The 21,145-nt window shown below is 42.1% G+C and overlaps 1 protein-coding gene across 1 annotated transcript; it reads right to left on the bottom strand.

Annotated features, from left to right (window-relative positions):
• Positions 1-19,069: 19,069 nt before the first annotated feature.
• On the bottom strand, positions 19,070-20,135 carry LOC134484534 (Y-linked testis-specific protein 1-like). Its single transcript, XM_063280686.1, has one exon. It carries the CDS (start codon positions 19,976-19,978, stop codon positions 19,274-19,276), a length of 705 nt encoding a protein of 234 aa, XP_063136756.1. The 5' UTR covers positions 19,979-20,135; the 3' UTR covers positions 19,070-19,273.
• Between the last annotated feature and the right edge of the window lie 1,010 nt (positions 20,136-21,145).

Genomic DNA, 21,145 nt, shown 5'->3' with positions numbered 1-21,145 from the left:
TTGTGAAATGTGTGAATTCATTATTTTCTTTCTCAGCCTGTTCATTGATACATTGAGGAGAGGAAGGCTCCTGGTATATTTGAGTTAATTTTATACCCTGACATTTTTCTGAAGTTGTTTATCAGGTTAAGAAGTTCTCTGGTGTAACTTTTGGGATCACTTAAGTATACTATCATATCATGTGCAAATAGTGATATTTTGATTTCTTCCCTGTCAATTTGTATCCCTTTGTCTTCCATTTGCTCTCTGATTGCTTCAGCTATGACATGGAGAACTGTATTGAATAACTAGGGAGAGGGTGGTCTGCCTAGTCTAGTCCCTGATTTTAGTGAGATTGCTTCAAGTTTCTCTCCATTTAGTTTGATCTTAGCTAGAGGTGTGCTGTATATTTCTGTCACTATGTTCAGATATGGGCCTTCAATTCCTGATCTTTCCATGACTTTTATCCTTAATCGTTGCTGAATTTTGTCAAATGCTTTCTCCGCATCTAATGAAATGATCATGTGTCCTTATCTTTGAGTTTGTTTGCATGTTGGATCACATTAATTGTATGTCTAAGTGGGCAATTATATCTAATCAACTGGATCAAAGATTATTGTGTTGTGTATTCTTTATGTGAGGGTTTGTGTATAGGAAAGTGTGGTCGACACGAAACATTGGGAATCCGACGAGTGGGTATGTGTTTCTACCAATATATCTAGCAGAGAAATTCAGACACTTCAGTGCCAGCGTTAGCAGGGTAAAAGACAACTTTACTTTTTTATTTTTATATATTTACAACGACACATTCACTTCTGTATTTGATATGCTCTAGCTCTGTCTCTCAGGAAATATCTATATCCTTGCTCCTGGCAGAATGCACTTCTTAGCTTCATCAATCTTATATAGTCTTGGTGAGTGATGTGTGTATGTGTGTGTGTATATATATGTATATGTATATATATATATATATATATATATATATATACATTTATATATACATACATGGGTGGCTCCTACAGTTATGAGGATAGGTGGAATTTTCACATGGTTCCTGTGAAAGAAGTCAAGAATGGAGTATCAACAAATGACAATGCCACAGATTCCCTCCAGTTCTTATGAACATACTGAAGTTGAGGTTTCACTACACCTCAACTTCCTGCACCTCAACCATTCCTCTCCCTGCCCTTCCTCCTGCATCGTATTATTCCCCTAGAAAGAATCATGGTAAAACACCCAAAACCCTCATGTCTGGCCCTGGGAACACAGTGCGGTAGATAATGCAGAACTGATATCAAATGGGACTAGAGAATTGAATTCTATAGTCTATGTTGTCCTTTGGTTTACTGATGACTGGCAATTTTTACCTAAAATAAGTACTTGGGACTGTATCTTTTCAAGTAGGTACAGAATATTTACACTCTTATATTCACTCTATGGCTGGGCCACATTTGTTGCCAAAATCATTGCAGAAAATGAAATTGGAAAGCAGAATTTTTGAGTACTCATTCAGCAAGATTTATCATGTCCTGTACCGAGAAATTTACAATGAGAAAGTGAAATACAATATTCATTCAATTTAAGGTCTGAAGGGAAAATACTGGCCTTTGGGAAACAGAGAAAATCTAGAAAATTGAACTCTATTTCACGAAATGTACCAGAGAGTAAAATTATTATCCAGAAGAATCTCCTCCACTCCATGTTACAATATCTTTTCTACCCATTCCAAACTCTTGACTACATTTTTCAATTCAAAGCATGTAACCACTAATGAAGCAAAGAAAAGTCTGTAGCTTTAGAGAGATGGAGTGTGTATCACAGGAGACATACCTGGAAAGTGCATCCTTGAATCTTGTCAATGTAAGGAAAGCTGTTTAGCTGGTAGGTCATGGCAAGTCTCAGTGACATCATCCTTAAGCCCTCTCTGAAAATTCTCATGTAACCCGGAGATTACTAGCTTCTTCTGTGATGTCACAAGTGTTGTTGTGACTGCAAATGCCTCTCATATATTCCTTCTGCACCTCTAAGGTTTACTAATTGGCATCTAATTCAGTGTAAACAGTCATTTGGGAGGGAGAACAAAGAGGATTAAGAGATCAGAGATGGGGATAAAGAAGCTGCCCTTCTGTCTTGGTATAAAAAATGGAAGAAATACGTGGTCCTTGGGAAAGCTCAGTGAGTTCTTGGTAGGGTTGAGTGGTATTGCTGAACAGATCGCACAGATCTGAGCCTTCCACATATGGGAATCAGGAGCTGGGAGCATCTCAGAAGCATCTGGACTTCCCCGTTCTTATACTTCCTGGATGTCAGAGAGTTTATATCATTCATTTCTTCATTCCAAAAGTCAAGTGATGGGAAGGGCACAGTTGTTTTCCTGAGAGCACATGGCCTTTATTCTTTTTGACAAGAAAATGGACCTAAAGGAGACAGGAAGGAAAAGTATTGGATCCCTAGCTCTGTGTAAACGCCTCCATGCTTTGGATATCTATAGTGCAGTTTGTGTCTGACACTGATACTATGGAGAGAGAAGTGCTTCTAATTGAGATATCACCATCTCACTCTTTTAACTATTATTTCTCTGACTACCATTCCCTGAGAGTGACTTATTAGAATTCTGATGCCATAGCTGTGATCAGCTGGTAGTTTTCTTTTATTTTATTTCTTATATTTTTTCAATTTTTTACAAATTGTATTTATTTTTTAAAAATGTACATTTATATATGTACATTTAAAATATTGTTTCCTTTAAGAATTTCCTAACATAATATCCCTAACAGGTCCTTCTCCAATTCTTCTATATCCTCCACCCTTACTTTCCCTTCACATTCCCTTTAAATGCAACTCAAACCAAGAGAGGACCAAGGACTTCTCCTTCCATTGGTGCCCAACAAGGCCATCCTCTACTACATATGCAGTTGGAGCCATAGGTATTTCCATTTTCCATCTTTGAATATTGGTCGCGTACCAGAAAGCTCTGTTTCATTGGCATTGTTCTTATGGGTTGAAAGAGTTTTCAGCTCTTGTTATCCTTTCTCAGAATCTACCAACAGGAAGTCCATTTCCAGTTTACTTTTTAGTTTACTTTTTAGTTTGACACGCTCTAGCTGTGTCTCTCAGGAAATATCTATATCCGTTTCCTGGCAGAATACACTTCTTAGCTTCATCAATCTTATCCAGTTTTGGTGGTTGAATATATAAACATATATATATATATATATATATATATATATTTACAAATATATATACATATATATGTATATATATTTACATATATATATGTATATACATTTACATACACATATATATATATATATATATATATATATATATATATATACACTTTTGATGCTTCCTACACCTATTAGGTTACGTAGAATGTTTACATTGATTCTGTGCAACTAGGTCAAGAATGTAGAATTTACAAATGACAATATCAAATAGATTCCCTCCTCTACTTATGAAGGTATTGAAATTGAGGTTTCAGTGTTCCTCAAGCCTTTTTTTTGCCCTGCCCGTCCTCCTGTTTCTTATATTTGGCCTTAAGAAAGAATCATGGTAAAACATATAAAACCTATCAAGTCTGGCCATGTCAACACAGGAAGGTAGCCATATCTGGACTTCCCTCCTTCTAGTGGTTCCTGTAAGTCAGAGAGTTTATATCATTAATATCTTCATCCTAAAATCCAGGTGTTGGGAAAGACACTATTCTTTTCCTTAGAGCTCATAGCTCTTATTTTTTTGCCCAGGTCCTAAGGAAGAAGTGAGAGAAAAGTATTGTGTCCTCAGCTCAGAGTAAACTCCTCAATTATTTGGATACCTATAGTGCAGTTTGTGTCTGATACTGGTATTTGGGAGAGAGATGTAATTCTAGTTCATCATATCAGTCTTTCCAATAGTATTACTCTGACTCCCATTGCCTGATAGTTACCCTTTAGATTTCTCATTCGATATGTCTGATTAGCTGACAGTTTTCATATTTTTAACTTATTAATTTTTTTATTTTTTAGCATTTTTTTGGCTTTTTTAATTTGATTTATCCCTATTTACATTTCAAATATTTTGGCTTTTCTCTGTTTCCTGTACATAACATCGCTATCTGGTCTCCCTACACTTCTTGTATAATCCCCCTTACTGCACTTTTACATTCCCTTCAATTGGTAATAAAATCTAGTTTACACCAAGGTCATCTCATTCTTTTTTTTTTTTTCGTGGTTCTTTTTTTCGGAGCTGGGGACCGAACCCAGTGCCTTGCACTTCCTAGGCAAGCGCTCTACCACTGAGCTAAATCCCCAGCCCCCAAGGTCATCTCCTTCTATAGGTGCCCAACAAGGCCATTCTCTGCTACATATGCAGTTGGAGCCATAGGTTTATAATGTAAAATCTTTGAATATTTGTATAGGACCAAAAACTCTGGTTTGCTTCTTATCGGATTGAAAGCTCCTTCAGCTCTTCTAATCCTTTCACAAAATCTACCAACAAGAGGTCTGTTTTCAGTACACTGCTTTGCCACTACCATTCACTTCTGTATTTGACATGCTCTAGCTGTGTCTCTCAGGAAAGAAATATATACGTTTCTTCTAATCATGCAATTCCAAGGTTAATCAATCTTATCTAGTTTTGGTAGCTGATTATCTATCTATCTATCTACCTATCTATCTACCTATCTATCGCCATATATATATATATATATATATATATATATATATATATATATATATATCCTACAGCTATGAGATTATTTGGAATTTTAACAAGGCTTCTGGGAATCATGGTCAAGAAAGTAGAATACACAAATGGCAGTGCCACATAGACTCTCTCCTGTTCTTATGCACCTAATGAAGCTGAGGTTTCACTGGACCTCAAGCCATTCCTCATCCTACACATCCTCCTGAAACTTATGTTTGGCCTGAAGAAAGAATCATGGTAAAACATCCAATACACTCAAGTTTCTTTCTGGGAACACATTAAGGTAGATAATGCAGAACTGATATCAAATGGGGCTAGAGAAATGAATTCTATAGTCCATATTTATCTTTGCTTTATGGATGTCTGGTAATTTTGGGATAAAATAAAGATTTGGGAATTTATCATTTCAAGTATGTTCACAATATGAACACTGTTATACTCATTCTATAGCCTGGCCACTTTTGTTACCAAAATCATTGCAGAAAATGGAATTGAAAACAGAATTTTTAGTACACATTCAGCAATATTTATTAAGTCCCATATCGAGGAATGTACAATAAGAAAGTGAAGTACAATATTCATTCCATTGAAGGTCTATAGGGAAAATACTGGCCTTTGGGAAACTGAGAAAAACTCCAAAATTGAACTATATTTCACTGTATCACAGGACACATACCAGGAAAGAGCACCCTCAAATCTGGTCAAAATATAAGGAAAGCTGCTTAGCAGCTAGGCCATGGTAGTTCTCAGTGAAGTCATCATCAGGCCCTTTCTGATCTCTTATAACCTTGATAGCTTTATCTCTGTGATGTCCCAAGTGTTGTTATGACTGCATCTGCCTCTCAGGTATTCCTTCAATACCTATAAGGTCTAGTAATTGGCATCTAATTCAGAGTAAACAGCAATTTGGGAGTGAGAACAATGAGGATGAAGAGATCAGAAATGGGGAGAAGGAAGATGACCTTCTGTCTTCGTCTAAAAAAACGAAGAAATATGTGTTCTTGGGAAAGCTCACTGACTCCTTGGTAGGGTTGAGTGGTATTGCTCAACAGAAAGCATTGATCTGAGCCTTCCACATATGGGAATCAGGAGCTGGGAGCCTCTCAGAAGCATCTGGACTTCTCTGTTTTTATGGTTCCTGGAAATCAGAGAGCTTATACCATTCATTTCTTTATTCCAAAAGCCAAGTGGTAGAAGAAGGAGATACTTGAGCATCTTGGGACAATATGGAATATCCAGCATGCCCTTGTAAAGTTTGGCAACTTTCCACAAACCCTTCATCATTTTTGGAAGATTCCAAGGCCCTTTGTACAGATGAAGAAGGGGTGGGCCTCACCTGAGGAGTAGTTGTAGCTTTTGATGTCTCTTTGGCAGCAGAAGATGGCACAAGATCCCTTTTGGCAGAAGGTGGAAGGTTGAAACTGTCTTCCTTATAGGAGAAATTTCTCAAGACTCCATCAGGAGGATCAAATCTTAACCCTGTGTTTCTAGAAACTGGATGCCTGTGGTCCATTTTGGTAGAGGGAGAATGTCGACTATTTCTCCCCAGAGTGGAGATGTGAAATAAATCTACTTGGGTAGATGGGGATAGTTGTAAAGCATGCTGTTCAGATGCAGTAGATCCTAAGACATCCTTCTCAGATGAGGAAGGTCTTAATGTACCGTGTATATGTGTAGAAATCCTGACTGTGACGTCAGAAACGGGAGTAGGTATTAGAGCTACCTCTGAAGATGTGACCTCTCCTAGAGCATCATGGACATATGTGAGAGGTCTGGGAGCCTCATGACCAGATAAGGATGTTTCTAGATATCATTGTGTAATTGTGGAAGTTCCAAGAAAAATTTCTTCTGCTGGAGAAGTGGAAACAGACTTTCGTATAAAAGTGTCAGGTTCCCTAGCCTGCTTGATAGGCAAAACAGGTTCCAAGGCCCCTTCAGGAGATAAGGTTAAATCCAGAGACTTTGATGAATTTGGCAGACGTTCTGGGTCAGATTGTGTGTATAAAGAAGGACTGGCAACCATTTGTGCATATTTGGAAGAGTGTGTAGCATCTTCTGTAGTTGGGGATGATGGCTGATCTTGAGGAGATAAGGAAGTTTCTATAGTCTCCTATTAAGTTTCCGGAGGTCACATTCATTCTTTTACACAAATGGAATCTAAGGAATCCCTTTCCTCAGATGTCGAGGATGGTACAGACACTGGTGTTTGCATATCATGTACCCCTACTCCTCGTTCACAAATGGCTGTATCTGTAAACTTCTCTACATATGGAATATGTCCTAGAACATCTTTTGTACATGTAACACATCCTCAAGCCATCTCTATAGATGTGGCTGTGGGTAGAAGTCCTTTTGTAGATGTTTCTTGTCCTACAGCCTCTTTATGAAATAGAGTACTACTCAGAGAATCCATCTCAGTTTTGGGAAATTCTAGCATCTCTGATGTATATGTGGAAATTTGGAGACTCTCCTTTCAGGACAGAATGGGGTAGGGTCCCCTGAGGAGATAGAGGATGTTTTATCTTCTCTACACATTGTAAAGATATGGAGTCTACATGGCTCATTTACTGTGTGTTGTGAAAAACTTGGCTCTTTTGATGATGGTAGAGGATATTTGAATATTTCTCTCTTGTATACGGACATTGGAAGCCCTGGGGTACATGGTGAGGGTGCTAGATCACAATTTTTATGTGCAGAAGGCCCAAGAATCCCTTGGGTAGACTCAGAATTTTCTACCACATCTTGCATGGGTGTGGACCTCTCAAGAGCCTCTTCTGAAACTTGCAGTGGTACTTGATCTAATGGTGTACATGCAGAAAGTTTTGTCTGTTCTTGGGCTGGTATGTGTGTTATGAGATTCACTTGGGTATTTGTGACTGTGTTTTGTCACAAATATACCCTTGTACCATAGTGATGATTTAAGCCCGTGTGTTTGTGTGTGTGTGTGTGTGTGTGTGTGTGTGTGTGTGTGTGTGTGTGTACATGATGGTATCACAGAGAAGGCTGTCGAATCTGCCATTTATTTTTTTACTGTGTGTGGGCTTTCCTATTGAAAATTGTTCTTAAGTTTTGTAAGAGTTTCCACACAAGCTTCATTTTTAGGGAGAGGATCTTCCAAATGCTTCTTCCTCTGGTCTCAAGAGATGAGAATGAGTCATTAGCATGGAGGGCTGAATGAGAGCTGCTGGTTGGGTCCCAGGGATGCTGTGGGGCCTAACTTTGTAAGCTCGGCCCTGTGCGCCAGCCAGAGCCTCTGTGTTCTTTGAGCCCCTCCTTTGGAGGTGAAGTATGAATTGCTTGTACTGTTTGCCTGGCACTGAGCCTCTTTTCAAATTGTTTTCCCTGCCACCCTAGACACAGTGCAGTGTAAGGTCCTTCCACATGGAAAACCGCTGGCCACATTGAACAGGGGAGAAGGGAGATTCACAGTAAAATACAAATGAAGAAAGCAGGAGTGACAGCCATGTATGCAATACCCCTACAGCTAAGGGGGTGCGGAAACATGCAGGTGGCTGCAGAACTTGCAAAATTTGGTTGGCACTCATTCCTCCACAAAGCTCACCTAATTTAGCACCAAATATTCGGGTCCTTTGATGGCTATCTTTCTGTAAATCCTCAATTTGACTGTGTGTGTCTTTTTGTATATATCTTCATGTGTGTGTCTGTGTGTATGTCTCTGTGTCTGTCTCTCTTTCTGTGTCTGTCTCTGTCTCCCTCTCTCCCCCTTCCCCTCCCCTTACCCCTCCCCTTCTCATTCTCTCTCTCTCTCTCTCTCTCTCTCTCTCTCTCCATCTCTCTCTCTCACTCTCTCTCTCTCTGAGCCTCAGTTTCCCCTTCAGCAAAAAAGGCAATGGTTTTGCATGCTTTCTAGTGGTGGCCCCTGTCCCGTGTAAGTCACTATTCTTGCTGCTGTGGCTGAAAGGGCCTGCTGCAGACACCCTGGATCTAGAAGGATCTCTCCCCCTTCCCCTCCCCTTGCCCCTCCCCTTCTCATTCTCTCTCTCTCTCTTTCTCTCTCTCCATCTCTCTCTCTCTCTCTCTCTCTCTCTCTCTCTCTCTCTGTGTGTGTGTGTGTGTGTTTGTGTGTGTGTGTGAGAACGTTCAGAGATTGTCCTCAGGGACAAGTCGCAATTTTGCTACCAGTCTCTGGCAATAAACACTGAAAACGATGATGGTCTTCCAAGTCCATTCCCTGTTGCTGGCCTTTCCCTTACAAGTCTTTTGAATTCTCCTTCCTTGGTTTTACACATTTCCTCTAGTTCATTTTACCACACCCCACCTTCATGCTTTTCTTAGTTTTCTGTCATATAGTGGGAACCTCCGAAGTTTCAAACTCACTTCTTGTGGTGCGTTCTTCTGCCTGAGAAACTACATAATCTGAAAGCTTGTGCAAAAACTGGACTTTTAAAAGTTACTAGTTATTAGACATTGTCTTTAAATTTAAAAATCATTTCCTCATTTGTGTGGGCTCACCCAACACGTGTAGGCAGTGCTTACTGATTGATCATGGCGCCGTACACTTCCGACCTTACACAGACCCTGACAAGGATTACTTCCGGTGCTGTGTGACTTATTTTTTTCTCCTTCCAATGAAGGTGCAGACTTGAGCCATTTCCGGTGTCAGCACTGAAATGAAGTAGTTCTGGTTTCTCACAGGATTCCAGCATCTAGGTTGAGTCCTTGACATGGGACATCCGCAGCACCGCACAGCGTTCCGTCAGGCTGAGCAAGAGGTATCTCTGGTTTGGATTGTTTTCTCTGCCCAGAGCACATGGATTAAATTCGCAGACCCCATGAGTCTATAGTGGCTTCTGTGAGCTCTGTGTTTTATTATCTTTTTAAATCCTCTTAGTTCTTGGCCGAGTCGCTGACAGCTGCCTCGCTCTGTGAACTGGCTGCCGTCGTTCTACTACAGTGATTTGATCGATGTGTCGCCTAAATTTTTTAGCTCTCGTAGCTCCATTTTCTGAGAAAGGCCACTTCCCTTTGTGCGCAGGCCTCAGGTGTTGGACGCTACCTCTTAGGATGTCTCGGGCCCTTCCTTTGAGGATCTGCAACCCTGCAGTCAAGGAGCTAAAGTCTTTGAAACAAAATCCAGTAACTCCACGGCGGCTTTTTCATGCCTTTTGAGAAATCCGAGGACAAGTCTTTCCACTGGCAGCTATTCACACAGGTTACACTCTTTTTTTTTTTTTTTTTGGTTCTTTTTTTCGGAGCTGGGCACCGAACCCAGGGCCTTGCGCTTCCTAGGCAAGCCCTCTAACCACTGAGCTAAATCCCCAGCCCCACACATTACACTCTTGAGTCGAGATATCCAACCTGCGTTTTAATCCTAATATCAACAAACACATGAGTTACCAGTAGATTTATTGAAAGAATCAAGTATGAGTTTGGACACTCCTTTGTCTCTCTCTCTGGAACACAATTTTTCCCCTTTGAAAGCTAAAATTTCTAATTTTATTCAAGTCCATTAACAATCCACATTATTCTTATTTTTTGATGGGAATGACTTTAGTTATCTACAGACTGACCTGCTCCACCCCCCTCTTTCCATGACTAAAATGAAGGCAATTTTAAAAACAGTTCTGCCTAATGAAAACCTAGTTTTTTTTCTCTTGTGAAATATTATTTCTTGACTTCAGGATTATTTTTTTAATACCAATAAGGCACAAACTGTTCTCTAGATGTCTCCCCGCCGCCATATTACTTTATTCTTTGGTAAACATGGGGTGAGCCCCCTCTATGCTCATTATCAAATGCTTCTGATTCAATTTGTGGACAAAAGCAACCCACCGTCTGTCTTTTTCTAGTGGTGATCCTTTTCAGGGAAAGAGAAATACCAAAGCCTGCCTGAGAATTAGGATTTTTCAAAAGTCTCATCTCATTGTGGATTCCAATTTCCAATGTTGACATTCATTAAGGGGAACGGATATGAACTTCCCATCACGGTTTGGATGTGTATTATTATTTCCTGTTATATTTATTTTCCTTTGTGACTTGAGATGTAAGCTCCCCACAGACAAAAAGAGCTATCGAACCAAGTTCCTATCTTCCCCTCTCTGTAAGTTGAGATTTCTAAGGCTGAAGAGGAGAATAAAGTAAAATGAAGCGAGTCTGCAGATGTTGTCCACGTACTTCCTAGAACAAGAAACAGAGAGAGACATATTCCATGAACACATGTATCAGATGGACCAACGAACCTGCAGGGGCCCTGGCTAGATCTAAAATCCCTATAAATGGTGTGTGTGTGTGTGTGTGTGTGTTTGTGTGTGTGTGTGTGTGTGTGTGTGTGTGTAAACCTAGTTGTATATATATATATATATATATATATATATATATATATATATATATATATGTATGTATGTCTTAGGGTTTTACTGCTATGAAAAGAAACCATGACCAATGCAAGCCTTACAAGGACATTTAGTTGGGGCTGGCTTGTAGGTTCATAGGTTCAGTCTATTATCATCAAGGCAGGAGCATGGCAGCATCTAGGCAGGCATGTGCAGGAGGAGCTGAGCGTTCTACATCTTCCTCTGAAGGCTGCTAGAAGACTGGGATCCAGGCAGCTAGGGTGAGGGTCTTAACGCCCACGCCCACAGTAACACACCGACCCCAATAAGGCCACACCCACTCCAACAAGGCCACACCCCCTAGCAGTGCCACTCCTATTTGTCACTATTTGTCTTCAAACTTGAAACTTATTCATAAAACTGTTCCATGGACAACAGGTAACTTTAATGAAATAAATACAGAAGTATTAGAAAAATAGACAGGAAGATGAGTGCCTTAGTTCCTGTTCTATTGCTGTGAAGAGACACCGTGACCAAACCACTTAATGACAGGGAACATTTAATTGCCGTCTTACAATTTCAGAGGGGGAGTCCGTGGACCATCGTGGTAGACACCCTGACAGCAGGCTGGCAGGCAGGCAGGCCTGGCTGAGTAGTTCCTGAGAGCCCACATCCTGCTCCCCAGATGAGAGAGAGAGAGAGGTAGAGGGAGAGAGAGAGGTAGAGAGAGAGAGAGAGGGAGAGGGAGAGAGAGAGGTAGAGGGAGAGAGAGAGGTAGAGGAAGAGAGAGAGGGAGAGAGGGACAGGGAGGGAGGAGAGGGAGGGAGGAAGGGAGAGGGAGGGAGGAAGGGAGAGGGAGGGAGGGAGACGGAGAGGGATAGAGAGGGAGGGAGAGGTAGAGAGAGAGAGAGGGAGAGAGGGACAGGGAGGGAGGGAGAGGGAGGGAGGAAGGTAGAGGGAGGGAGGGAGAGGGAGAGGGAGAGAGAGGGAGGGAGAGGGAGAGGGAGAGGGAGGGAGGGAGGGAGGGAGAGGGAGAGTAGCCTGGTGGGCTTTTGAAATCTCAAGGCCCCCACCTCCCATTGACATATCTCTTTTAACAAAAACACAACTCCCAATCCTTTCTAAACAATCCACCAACTGGAAACCAAACACAATCAAGTATTTGAACCTCTGAGGGTCACACTTCTTCAAAATCCTAAAGTATGTTTTTTTTTTCTTTTAAAAGAAATCAAGTAATGAGTGTCCATCCAATTTGGTAGTATATTTTATCATTACATTTCATTTCTCAAAGGTTAGGGTTATTTGCATAACAAGTATCCAATCAAGCCATCACTCTCCCATAAGCCAAAGGCATCATACCTCCCCCCTTTCTACTTGATTATCCACATAGGGGTTACGGAAACATATCCCTTCATCCTGATTTAGTTCAAAGCATGGGGAGTTATTGATGTGCAATTAATTGCTATTCATAATGGGATAAAACAGAAGCCAACATGATTGAGTCTATTGTTGCTGGGAGATGAAGATTTCCCTTCCATTTAATAAAACATGATAAATATGATTTTAACGCAAGCCTAGAAACCCCAACAAAGCCTTTAGTTTAGTTTTTTTTCAGTATTTCCAGATCATTCTCTGTGATACACAGGAAACTAGATGAGGAGAACTGTGTGGAGTCACTGACACACACTCACCAAAGGATTTGTTTGCACAATAAGGAGATATATCTTTGCCTCTGAGAGTTGGCCCCAGGACTCCCAATGATCTAAAAGTCCTTAGGTTCCTTGGATAAAGCAACACTGCATTTGCATATAACCTATGCAAGCCTCTTGTATACTCTAGTCATATTTACATGTGTGTGTGTGTGTGCGTGTGTGCATAGAGACATGTAAGTGCAGAGGCTGGGGGAGTGTAGAGCGTGTTCTGCTCCTTCACTCCCTACTGTATTCCCTTGTGACAGGGTCCCCTGCTGAACCTGAGGTGAGGCTCACTGTCAGGAAGTCCCAGTCATCCTCCTGTTCCCATACCAAGCACTGGTGTTTGCATGTGTGACCACACACTTGGCTTTAACCTTCTGCCGTCTCCCCAGACCCTCCTACATTTTAAATAATCTCTGCATTACTTTGGTACTTAATGAAATGAAATCATGAGGGGCTGTTATTTAGGAGATGACAAGAAAAATGGTTTGTATGTGTTCAGTACAGATATGGTATTTATAAACGACTTTTATTAGTTCCTTGAAAACTTTGTACATTATATATTGATTGAATTTACTTCTCACTTCTCTTCCTAACTCCTCTCAGATCCACCCACACCCCATCACTTCTCCCAACTTCAAGCTCTCTTTCTGCCTTTTGTAATAACCCACTCAAGTCATTTATGCTGCCCATAAATTCATGGGCCTTGGGCAAGCCCCTGGAGCCTGGCCAGCTTATCACCAGCTATATCTTTGTAGAAAACTGACTCTCCCTTTCCTGTCAGCTAGGGCAGAGGGATTGTGGTCCTGTCGTGTATAGAAGACACTGCTTTGTTCTGGTTCTCGCTGAGAGCTGTATCTTATATTTCCACACCCTCTTCCTTTAGGGTTCCTAAGACTCAACTCCTTCCCTTTTTGCCTCTCTCTACAAGTCTGTGTATATGCGTGTGTGACTATATTATAGATGTCCCATTTTACATTCAAGCACACACATGGTGGGTGGCGTCTTTACAATTGACTGCTGACAGTATCTCACCCCAGACAAAATGCTGCAATGCAGACATGGTGTAGCTCAGTCCCAGAAAGAAATAGGGGATGTTGAGAAACCTACCCAGCTGTTTCTAGTGTGAGGTGAAGGTTAGACCTCTGACACAACCTTCTGGCCCTGCCCTATGGGTTTAATATACACATTGTCCCAGTGCAATGTTCAAAGGTGGACTATGAAAATCAATTGGACCCTGTGGGCTGTAATCAATGAGTTCATCTGTTGATGGATGTGTATGAAGGTGGCAGGAAACTAGGAGATAGGAAATTAAGGGACTTGGTCATTTGGGACATGTCTTGGAGGGTGTTTTTTTGTCCTTGGTCTCTTCCTGTGTTGATGCTTCTTGGATGACAGTGAGGTTAGCAGTTGAGCTCTATCATGCCCCTTTCATGGTCATGTGACCATGGACCGAAGCATATGAAATCATGAACCAAAAGAAGTTTCTTTACTATGTCAGTTGCTAGGCAACTTGTAAGAGTGATGAATGTGATTAACATGAAAGTGGCCAAAAGTGATGCTGACCATACCAGGTCAGGTCCGGATTCGATGTAGGTGGACCCATGACTTAATCCTTTAAACATTTTGTCTGGAGGCTACATGCTAAGAGAAGACCCAATGTGTCCCAAGTGGTTTTATGAAGAAGATTCTGCCAATGTATCTGTTGTATTAGCAAATCAAGAATCTTGCTGCTTCCCGCTCTGGTCCTTCTCCTGACTTCACTTCTATGTTTTTAATAGACTTCAATAGCATATGAACTAGTGGGAAATGAGTATGAAAAAAGGGAAGGAAGCTATAAATTTTGCTTTAAAATCATTAAATTATACACTTAAAATAAATGGATTTTTTAAGTATGTAAATTATACTTCAATAAAGCTGCAGAAAAGGCTTGGCCATCTGTGATGCTTGTCATGTGATTTGCTATTTGTCCATAGTTCCTTTGATTTTTATCTTAATAGTAGTGGGTTTTATTACAGATGATGCAGACACCAGTGTACCCATGCAGAGAAAACACTCTGTTCTGTCAGGGAAAATAAATCAAGTCAAATTCATTGGCATCCTTAATTAGAATTTTTCTGGTAACATCTTAGTGGGCTGGAAGTTGGACAGCTACTGGCTGAGAGCAAAGATGTAGAGAGCCCAATGTTTACAGGGATAACTGAAGGTTGTGCTCACAAAAGGGTCTGAGACTCACGGAATGCAATTGCAGAAGCTCCAGCGACTGGTGGAGCTGATGCTAGCACCCTTGAAAGATGGCGATTATATGTTTTGTGATGTCACGGCCAAGTGTGAGACAAGGCTAGATGAAGTAGAAAAATTTTTGTTTCTTTGGAAACTCACTTGTAAAACAGGATCTTTATCTGGAAGCTATATTAGGAGAGGATGTTTTGCTGAAGCTGACACATGAGAAGGCATGTGATATTTCGCTGGAGCACATGCTTGAAGGGGGACAGGATGTTTACAGAGAACATAAATGTAATCCCACAGAGAGGGAGAGGACATTTTTACATTGTTACACCTTGCAAGGCTTCGATGATCTTTGCTGGTCTTCGTTCCATAGTGAGAAATGTACGAAAGAGACTGTGCTATTTGGGCTGCTTCTGGCTGCTTCTGCTGCATCTTGTTGGTTAGATCCTTCTGATCTCTGCAAGTCAAGGCACTGCTACTGATTCGTGTTTTGCGTTTGCTATTGGACCGTACTGCACAATGATGATTGGAGTTGCCCCAAAGAATTACTTCTAAATAGGTCCACAACTCTCTCCCTTTTCCTATTAACTTTCTCTCTCTGCTACCTCTGGTTGGTGGGCTAGAAGGGTGGTTGAAGTGTGTAAGAACCCTAAAAAAAGTAGGTTTTGAAAAAATCTAAGCGTACAGATAGATTCATGGCTTTTGAGAAAGGGCTATGTCTCCCGCTGAGAGGAGATGGAATGTAGGTTGTGACTTTGGGGTTCTGTGGTCTACTGTGACCCATTAAATGGCCAGTGACTGACAGTCTCCCAGTACGTGTAGCACATACTAAAATGCTTTTGCTTGGCGTTGGGAGCTGTAGAATGTATTCATTTCTTGTCACATATCCACGAGAATTCATGTTGGTGACAGTAGTTACTCTTCAGTTCTGCCATACACGGAAGTGGGTCTATACACTGAGAGAAGAGAGTGGCTGGTGGTGAGTATGTAACATGGAGTAAGAGAATTATTATGGTGCTGGGTCTCTCTTTTCTTTTTTTTTTCCCAACTTGACAATCTGGATCCAACTGAGAAGAGAGAACAATTCAAGGACTGCCTCCATTAGATTAGTCTTTGGGTAAGTCTATGGAACATTTTCTTGATTAATGATTGTTGTGGGAGGGCCCACCATTTTGGGCAAGTTCATCAGTAGTCATGTATAAAAAGAATAGCGCTTAAGGCTGTAAGAAGTAGTAAGGAAGCAAGCTATGGGGAGTATGGCGGTTTGAATAAGAAAGGCTCCCACAGTCATATATTTGTATATTTAGTTAACAGGGAGTGACAGTATTTTCAAGGATTAGAAGGATTAAGAGGTGTGGCCTCATTGGAGGAAGTGTGTGTGTTGACAAGAATGGGGTTTCAGTTTTCAAAAGCCCCATGCTTTGCCAGAATTCTCTCTCTCTCTCTCTCTCTCTCTCTCTCTCTCTCTCTCTCTCTCTCTCTCTCTCCTCTCTTTCTGCTTACAGAGCAGTAGCCCTCTATTGGTCCAGTGTTATGCTCCCAGCCATGATGATGGACCAGACTTCTGAAACTATAAGCTAGCCTCCAATTACATGCTTTCATTTATAGTAGTTGCCTTGACCACGGTGTATCTTCATGGCAAAGAACAATGACTGAGACAGGGAGCAGGCCAACAACCAGTGCCCCTTGTTACTGCTTCAAGCTCCTGTTGTGGTTTCCCTCAGTGATAGTCTGTAACCTGTAAGGCAAATACCCCTTTCCTCCCAAAGTTAGTTTTGATCATGGCATTCATCACGACAAGAAGGAAGCAAACTAGAAAGTCACAGGTCAGAACATGAGCAACTCTTACCTTTAAATTAAAACAAAGTGTCTATATGTCTCTATTTGTGGTTATGAGGTAAGCGTCTGTGGCTCTACTAGACTTACCGTTTCTATAAGAAATTGTCTTACTTAGGGTTCCTATTGTTGTAAGGAAACACGGTGACCAAAGAGCAAGTTAGGGAGAAAAGGTTTATTCAGCTTACACTTCTACGTTGCTGCTCATCAGCAAAGGAAGTTGGGACAGGAACTCAAACAGGACAGGATCCTGGAGGCAGGAACTGAGGCAGAGGCTATGGATGGGCACTGCTTACCGTCTTGCTCCTCATGTCTTGCTTAGCTTGCTTTCTTATAGAACCCAGGACCACCAGCCTAGGAATGGTGCCGCTCACAGTGGGCTGGGCCCTCCCCACCAATCACTAAGAAAATGCCCTACAGCTGGATCTTACGGACGCATTTTCTCAACTGAGGCGCCCTCTTCTCTGATGACTCTAGCTTGTGTCCAGTTGGCATAAAATCAGGGAGGTGGTTAGAATGTGATTGTCCCATGGGAAGTGTGGCACAAGTAGGAGGTGTGGCCTTGTGGGAGTAGGTGTGGCATTGTTAGAGGCAGCATATCACTGTGGGGGTGATATACTTCTTCTCCAACACCATGTCTGCCTAGGCACTTCCATGATTCCTGCCTTGATGAAAGTAGACTGAACTTCTGAACCTGAAAGCCTGCCCTAATTAAATGTTGTCCCTTATAAGTTGCCTTGGTCATGATGTTTTTTGCAGCAATGAAACCGTCAGACAACCAGCCAGTATAAAAACCCCCAAAGAGCAGAATTCTTCAACGATAGAAAATATTTTCAAGTCCTGCAGTGAGAAACTTATTCTTGAGAGAAGAAACAGTAATGAATGAGTCCATGATAAGGTTGCCTCCAAAGACATTCTTGGAGTGTAGATGTGGCTCAGCGAGACGCCATGGAGTGCACAGGGGCTTCTCAGGAGAAGAGAGCTACATGTTCAGGAACCACAAAGGATTTTAAAGTAATTGCAAACGGCATAGGAAAGAGCTCAATGCAGCACCTCTGCATTGGAGTCACCGTCAAGAGTTTTCTGAGGATAACCTCACATGTGAGTAAAAGACGGGAACTTTCTGGGGCTAGATACCATAACAGGGCCCACAGGTATGGGGGAAGCCATCCAGGCTTTGGAGAGCCAGGCAAGACAAGCCAGTGCAGGAGCTCTTTGTGGTCATCTAGGTGCATTGAGCAGAGACCTAAAAAATACTACAGGATGCAACAGAGGCAAACAGTTGTCAGGGAAACTAAAAACAGGATCCACGTAACACCTGACAGAAGCTCACGGCATCCGCATCTTCCCATTTAAATTACTTTTTACTGATCATACAAAATAATGGGCTTTATGATACTTTCAGGAATCAATAGATATAAATTGGTTTGGCATTCACTACTCTTGAGTTATCCTCGACAAAATGTCCTCCGGGGAAGCCTGCACCTCACATCCACCTTCTGTAGTGATGGCTTGGCTGTACTTTAAGGAATCAAAGAGACCAATATGGATGCGGCCCAATTTCAACTCATTCTAAACCCTTTCTACTCTTCCTGAATCTCCTGCTTCACTTTTTGAGAACTCCATTTGGAATTCCTTCCTCCCTCAGTGTCCTCTACTCCCTCATGTGTTCTTTAGTCTTTTTTCCACATCACCGTCAATTTATTCTTTCTTACCCTCATCCTGGTCTCTTCTCTTCATGTGAAGATTGGTTTTACAGGAAAAGATGACTTTAGGGGCCTGGAGAGATGACCAATGGATCAAGAGCTTGTCTGCTTTGAAAGAGGACCTAGATTTGGTTCTTTGAGCTCATGTCCAGTGGCTCCAAATCACCTTTAATTCCAGCTCCAGGGGAACTGACTATTCTTTTCTCTGTGGTCTCTTGTATTCATGCCCTGCCCCCACCCACATAATTAAAAATAATACATCTACAGATAAGAAACAGTTTTCATTAGGTTCCGTTAGTCAAAGAAAACCTGATCTTCTCTGATTCTGATTCTGCTTGGATCAGTTTACTGGGTTTCCCCTTGAGTTCCAAGATCACCTCCCTGTTACCTGCCACTCTTTCCCCAACAGTCTGTTTCTCCCTCAAACTTCACCTCAGAGAGTCTATCTATGTCTGGCCCCTCTCCTCTGCTTCCTAAACATCCATCTTTTTTTTCCGTGCCATCCCTGCTCCTCTAAGCCTCATCTCCAGTTCTTTTCTCTCCCTAAAGACCAGACCAGCTCAGTCCTGTTTGTTTTAGTCTATGTGACATCAGACTTACTGTTCACAGCCTTGACCTTTCTTGCTACCTCTCCATGTTCCATGCACCACAGCCCGTCTCCTCCACCAAAGTGTTCACACACAACACGTCACATCGCACATTTTAATATTTAGAGCAAAAACAAAATTCCACTGGAAAAGATACTGGGGTTGTCAAATGCCCGTGGGTATCTGAAACACAGAAAAACAAACATTTCCTCCCAATCCTATAAATTCCCCATCTATGTCCCCCTCACTTTGTGAATTTCACCTTAACAGATCTTTTCCATCAGATTATAGACGTGGATGTGGACGTCGCCATCAAACTTGATGAAGTACATGGAAGGCTTAGCTGGGACTTGGTAAATGACTTTGCCGATCTTTTTGGACCCGTTGTCTCTGGTGAACTGCACACATTGACCTGTTAAGATGTCGCTGTCAACGTCTGACTTCACCTCTGCTGGGGGAATCTCTGGAATGATACGGAGGTTACCTTCTGTGTAATCATCCAGGAGCTCGTGGATGTAAAAAGCTGGATCTTTCTCGTAGGTGATGTAAAACCAGTCTTTCATGATCGGCACCTGGGCTAGGACCACCCCCCTCCAGTTGTACTTAGAGCCATGTTTGCCCTCAAATTTATGCTCCACAGCTCGGCCAACCATGGCACTTGCGAGATGGGCGTCTTTCACTTGAGGAAACACTACTTTGTGAGGCAAGACCTTAAGCTTTAAAATCCTCTCATCGCTGTGAAGTTCCAGTCCATAGACACAGTCAATTCCGTCATACTTCACCAGATAGAGAGAGGGATTTGTTGGCAGTTGGTCTAGAACGATGGCCTTCCATTGGGTGACGGGCTCATCACCTTCCTTCCATCTGTGAGAAATTCTGCAGCCCACAATGTTCCCCAGGGCCTGGGAAGAAGGCCTCCTCCTCCTCCACTTCTGGAAGGATGGTGTGCTCATCCTCCTCAGAGACATCCTCTTCTTCTTGGCTTTAGACCTAGTGTGGTAGGCCACGACATCCTGGTCAACTGTCTTGTGAGTATCGTTCTGTGTTCAGGCTTCATACTTGCCCATGGCCTGGGTTTGAGGAGCTCGCCTGCTTAAACCAGACACAATGCTGTTGCCTCTGTCATGTGAGTGCCTGCAAGAACAATGGGGGTGGGGTGGGGGAGGGCGCTGGACCAGGGCTCTTGTCTAAGAGAACTTTGGTGCAGGTGAGGAAGGCGATGGTAGACAGGGATCAGCATCTGAATCTAATTCTGTTGTAATCAGAAGTTCATAGGAGGGCTGGGCAATGGTGGAGCACAATTTAATTCCAGCACTCAAGAGGCAGAGGGAGGCAGACCTCTGTGAGATCAAGGCCAGCCTGGTCTACAGAGTTAGTTCCAGGATAGCCAAAGCTACACACAGAAAAACCCTGTCTCAAAAATCAAAATCTAAAGTTCAAAGGGAAATGAACAAATGGTTCTCTACAGCTCAGAATAACATATTCAGACACATTTCTTCAGCCCGAGGCACTTTGCCTCTGCTGAGGAACCTCTCCTTGAATGGCGAGGTCAGTGTGGTATTAAGTATCCCTGTCCCCACTTTAAGCAAGCAGAACAGAGAAAGGATAGCAAAGGAGCCAGAAGGGTGGTCACACCCCTCTTCTACCCTCTAACTATGAGCTATGTGGCAACATCCACAACTGTCTGCAAAGAGACACAGCACACCAGTTCACTGGCTTTCTGTACTGTGCATGCTGACCCAGCCCCAGGTTTATTCCGCGACGCTGCTGCATCTTCGACCGCAACTAGAGTCTTTTGTGTAGGCAACAACAACCATTTAGAAATAATATCTCCTGGGGTTGGGATTTAACTCAGTGCTAGAGCACTTGCCTAGCAAGCACAGGGCCCTGGGTTCGGTCCTCAGCTCCGAAAAAACAAACAAACAAACAAACAAACAAACAAACAAACAAACAAACAAACATTATCTCCTAAAAAGCACAGGCACAGAGAGGAGCTTTGGCATTTTAGTAGGATTATGAATTAGATATTGTTAGCAAAGGATAATAAACTCTTAGACTGACTAGCCTAGACCAGCCGCCGAGCTCTCAAACGTGGAAGACATCAGAACATACGGTTACGCACTGTAGGAGGGAAA

This window comes from Rattus norvegicus, assembly GCF_036323735.1.
Source record: "Rattus norvegicus strain BN/NHsdMcwi chromosome 3 unlocalized genomic scaffold, GRCr8 chr3_unlocalized_1, whole genome shotgun sequence".
NCBI classification, from domain to species: domain Eukaryota; kingdom Metazoa; phylum Chordata; class Mammalia; order Rodentia; family Muridae; genus Rattus; species Rattus norvegicus.
This window is presented reverse-complemented; position numbering and strand designations above follow the sequence as displayed.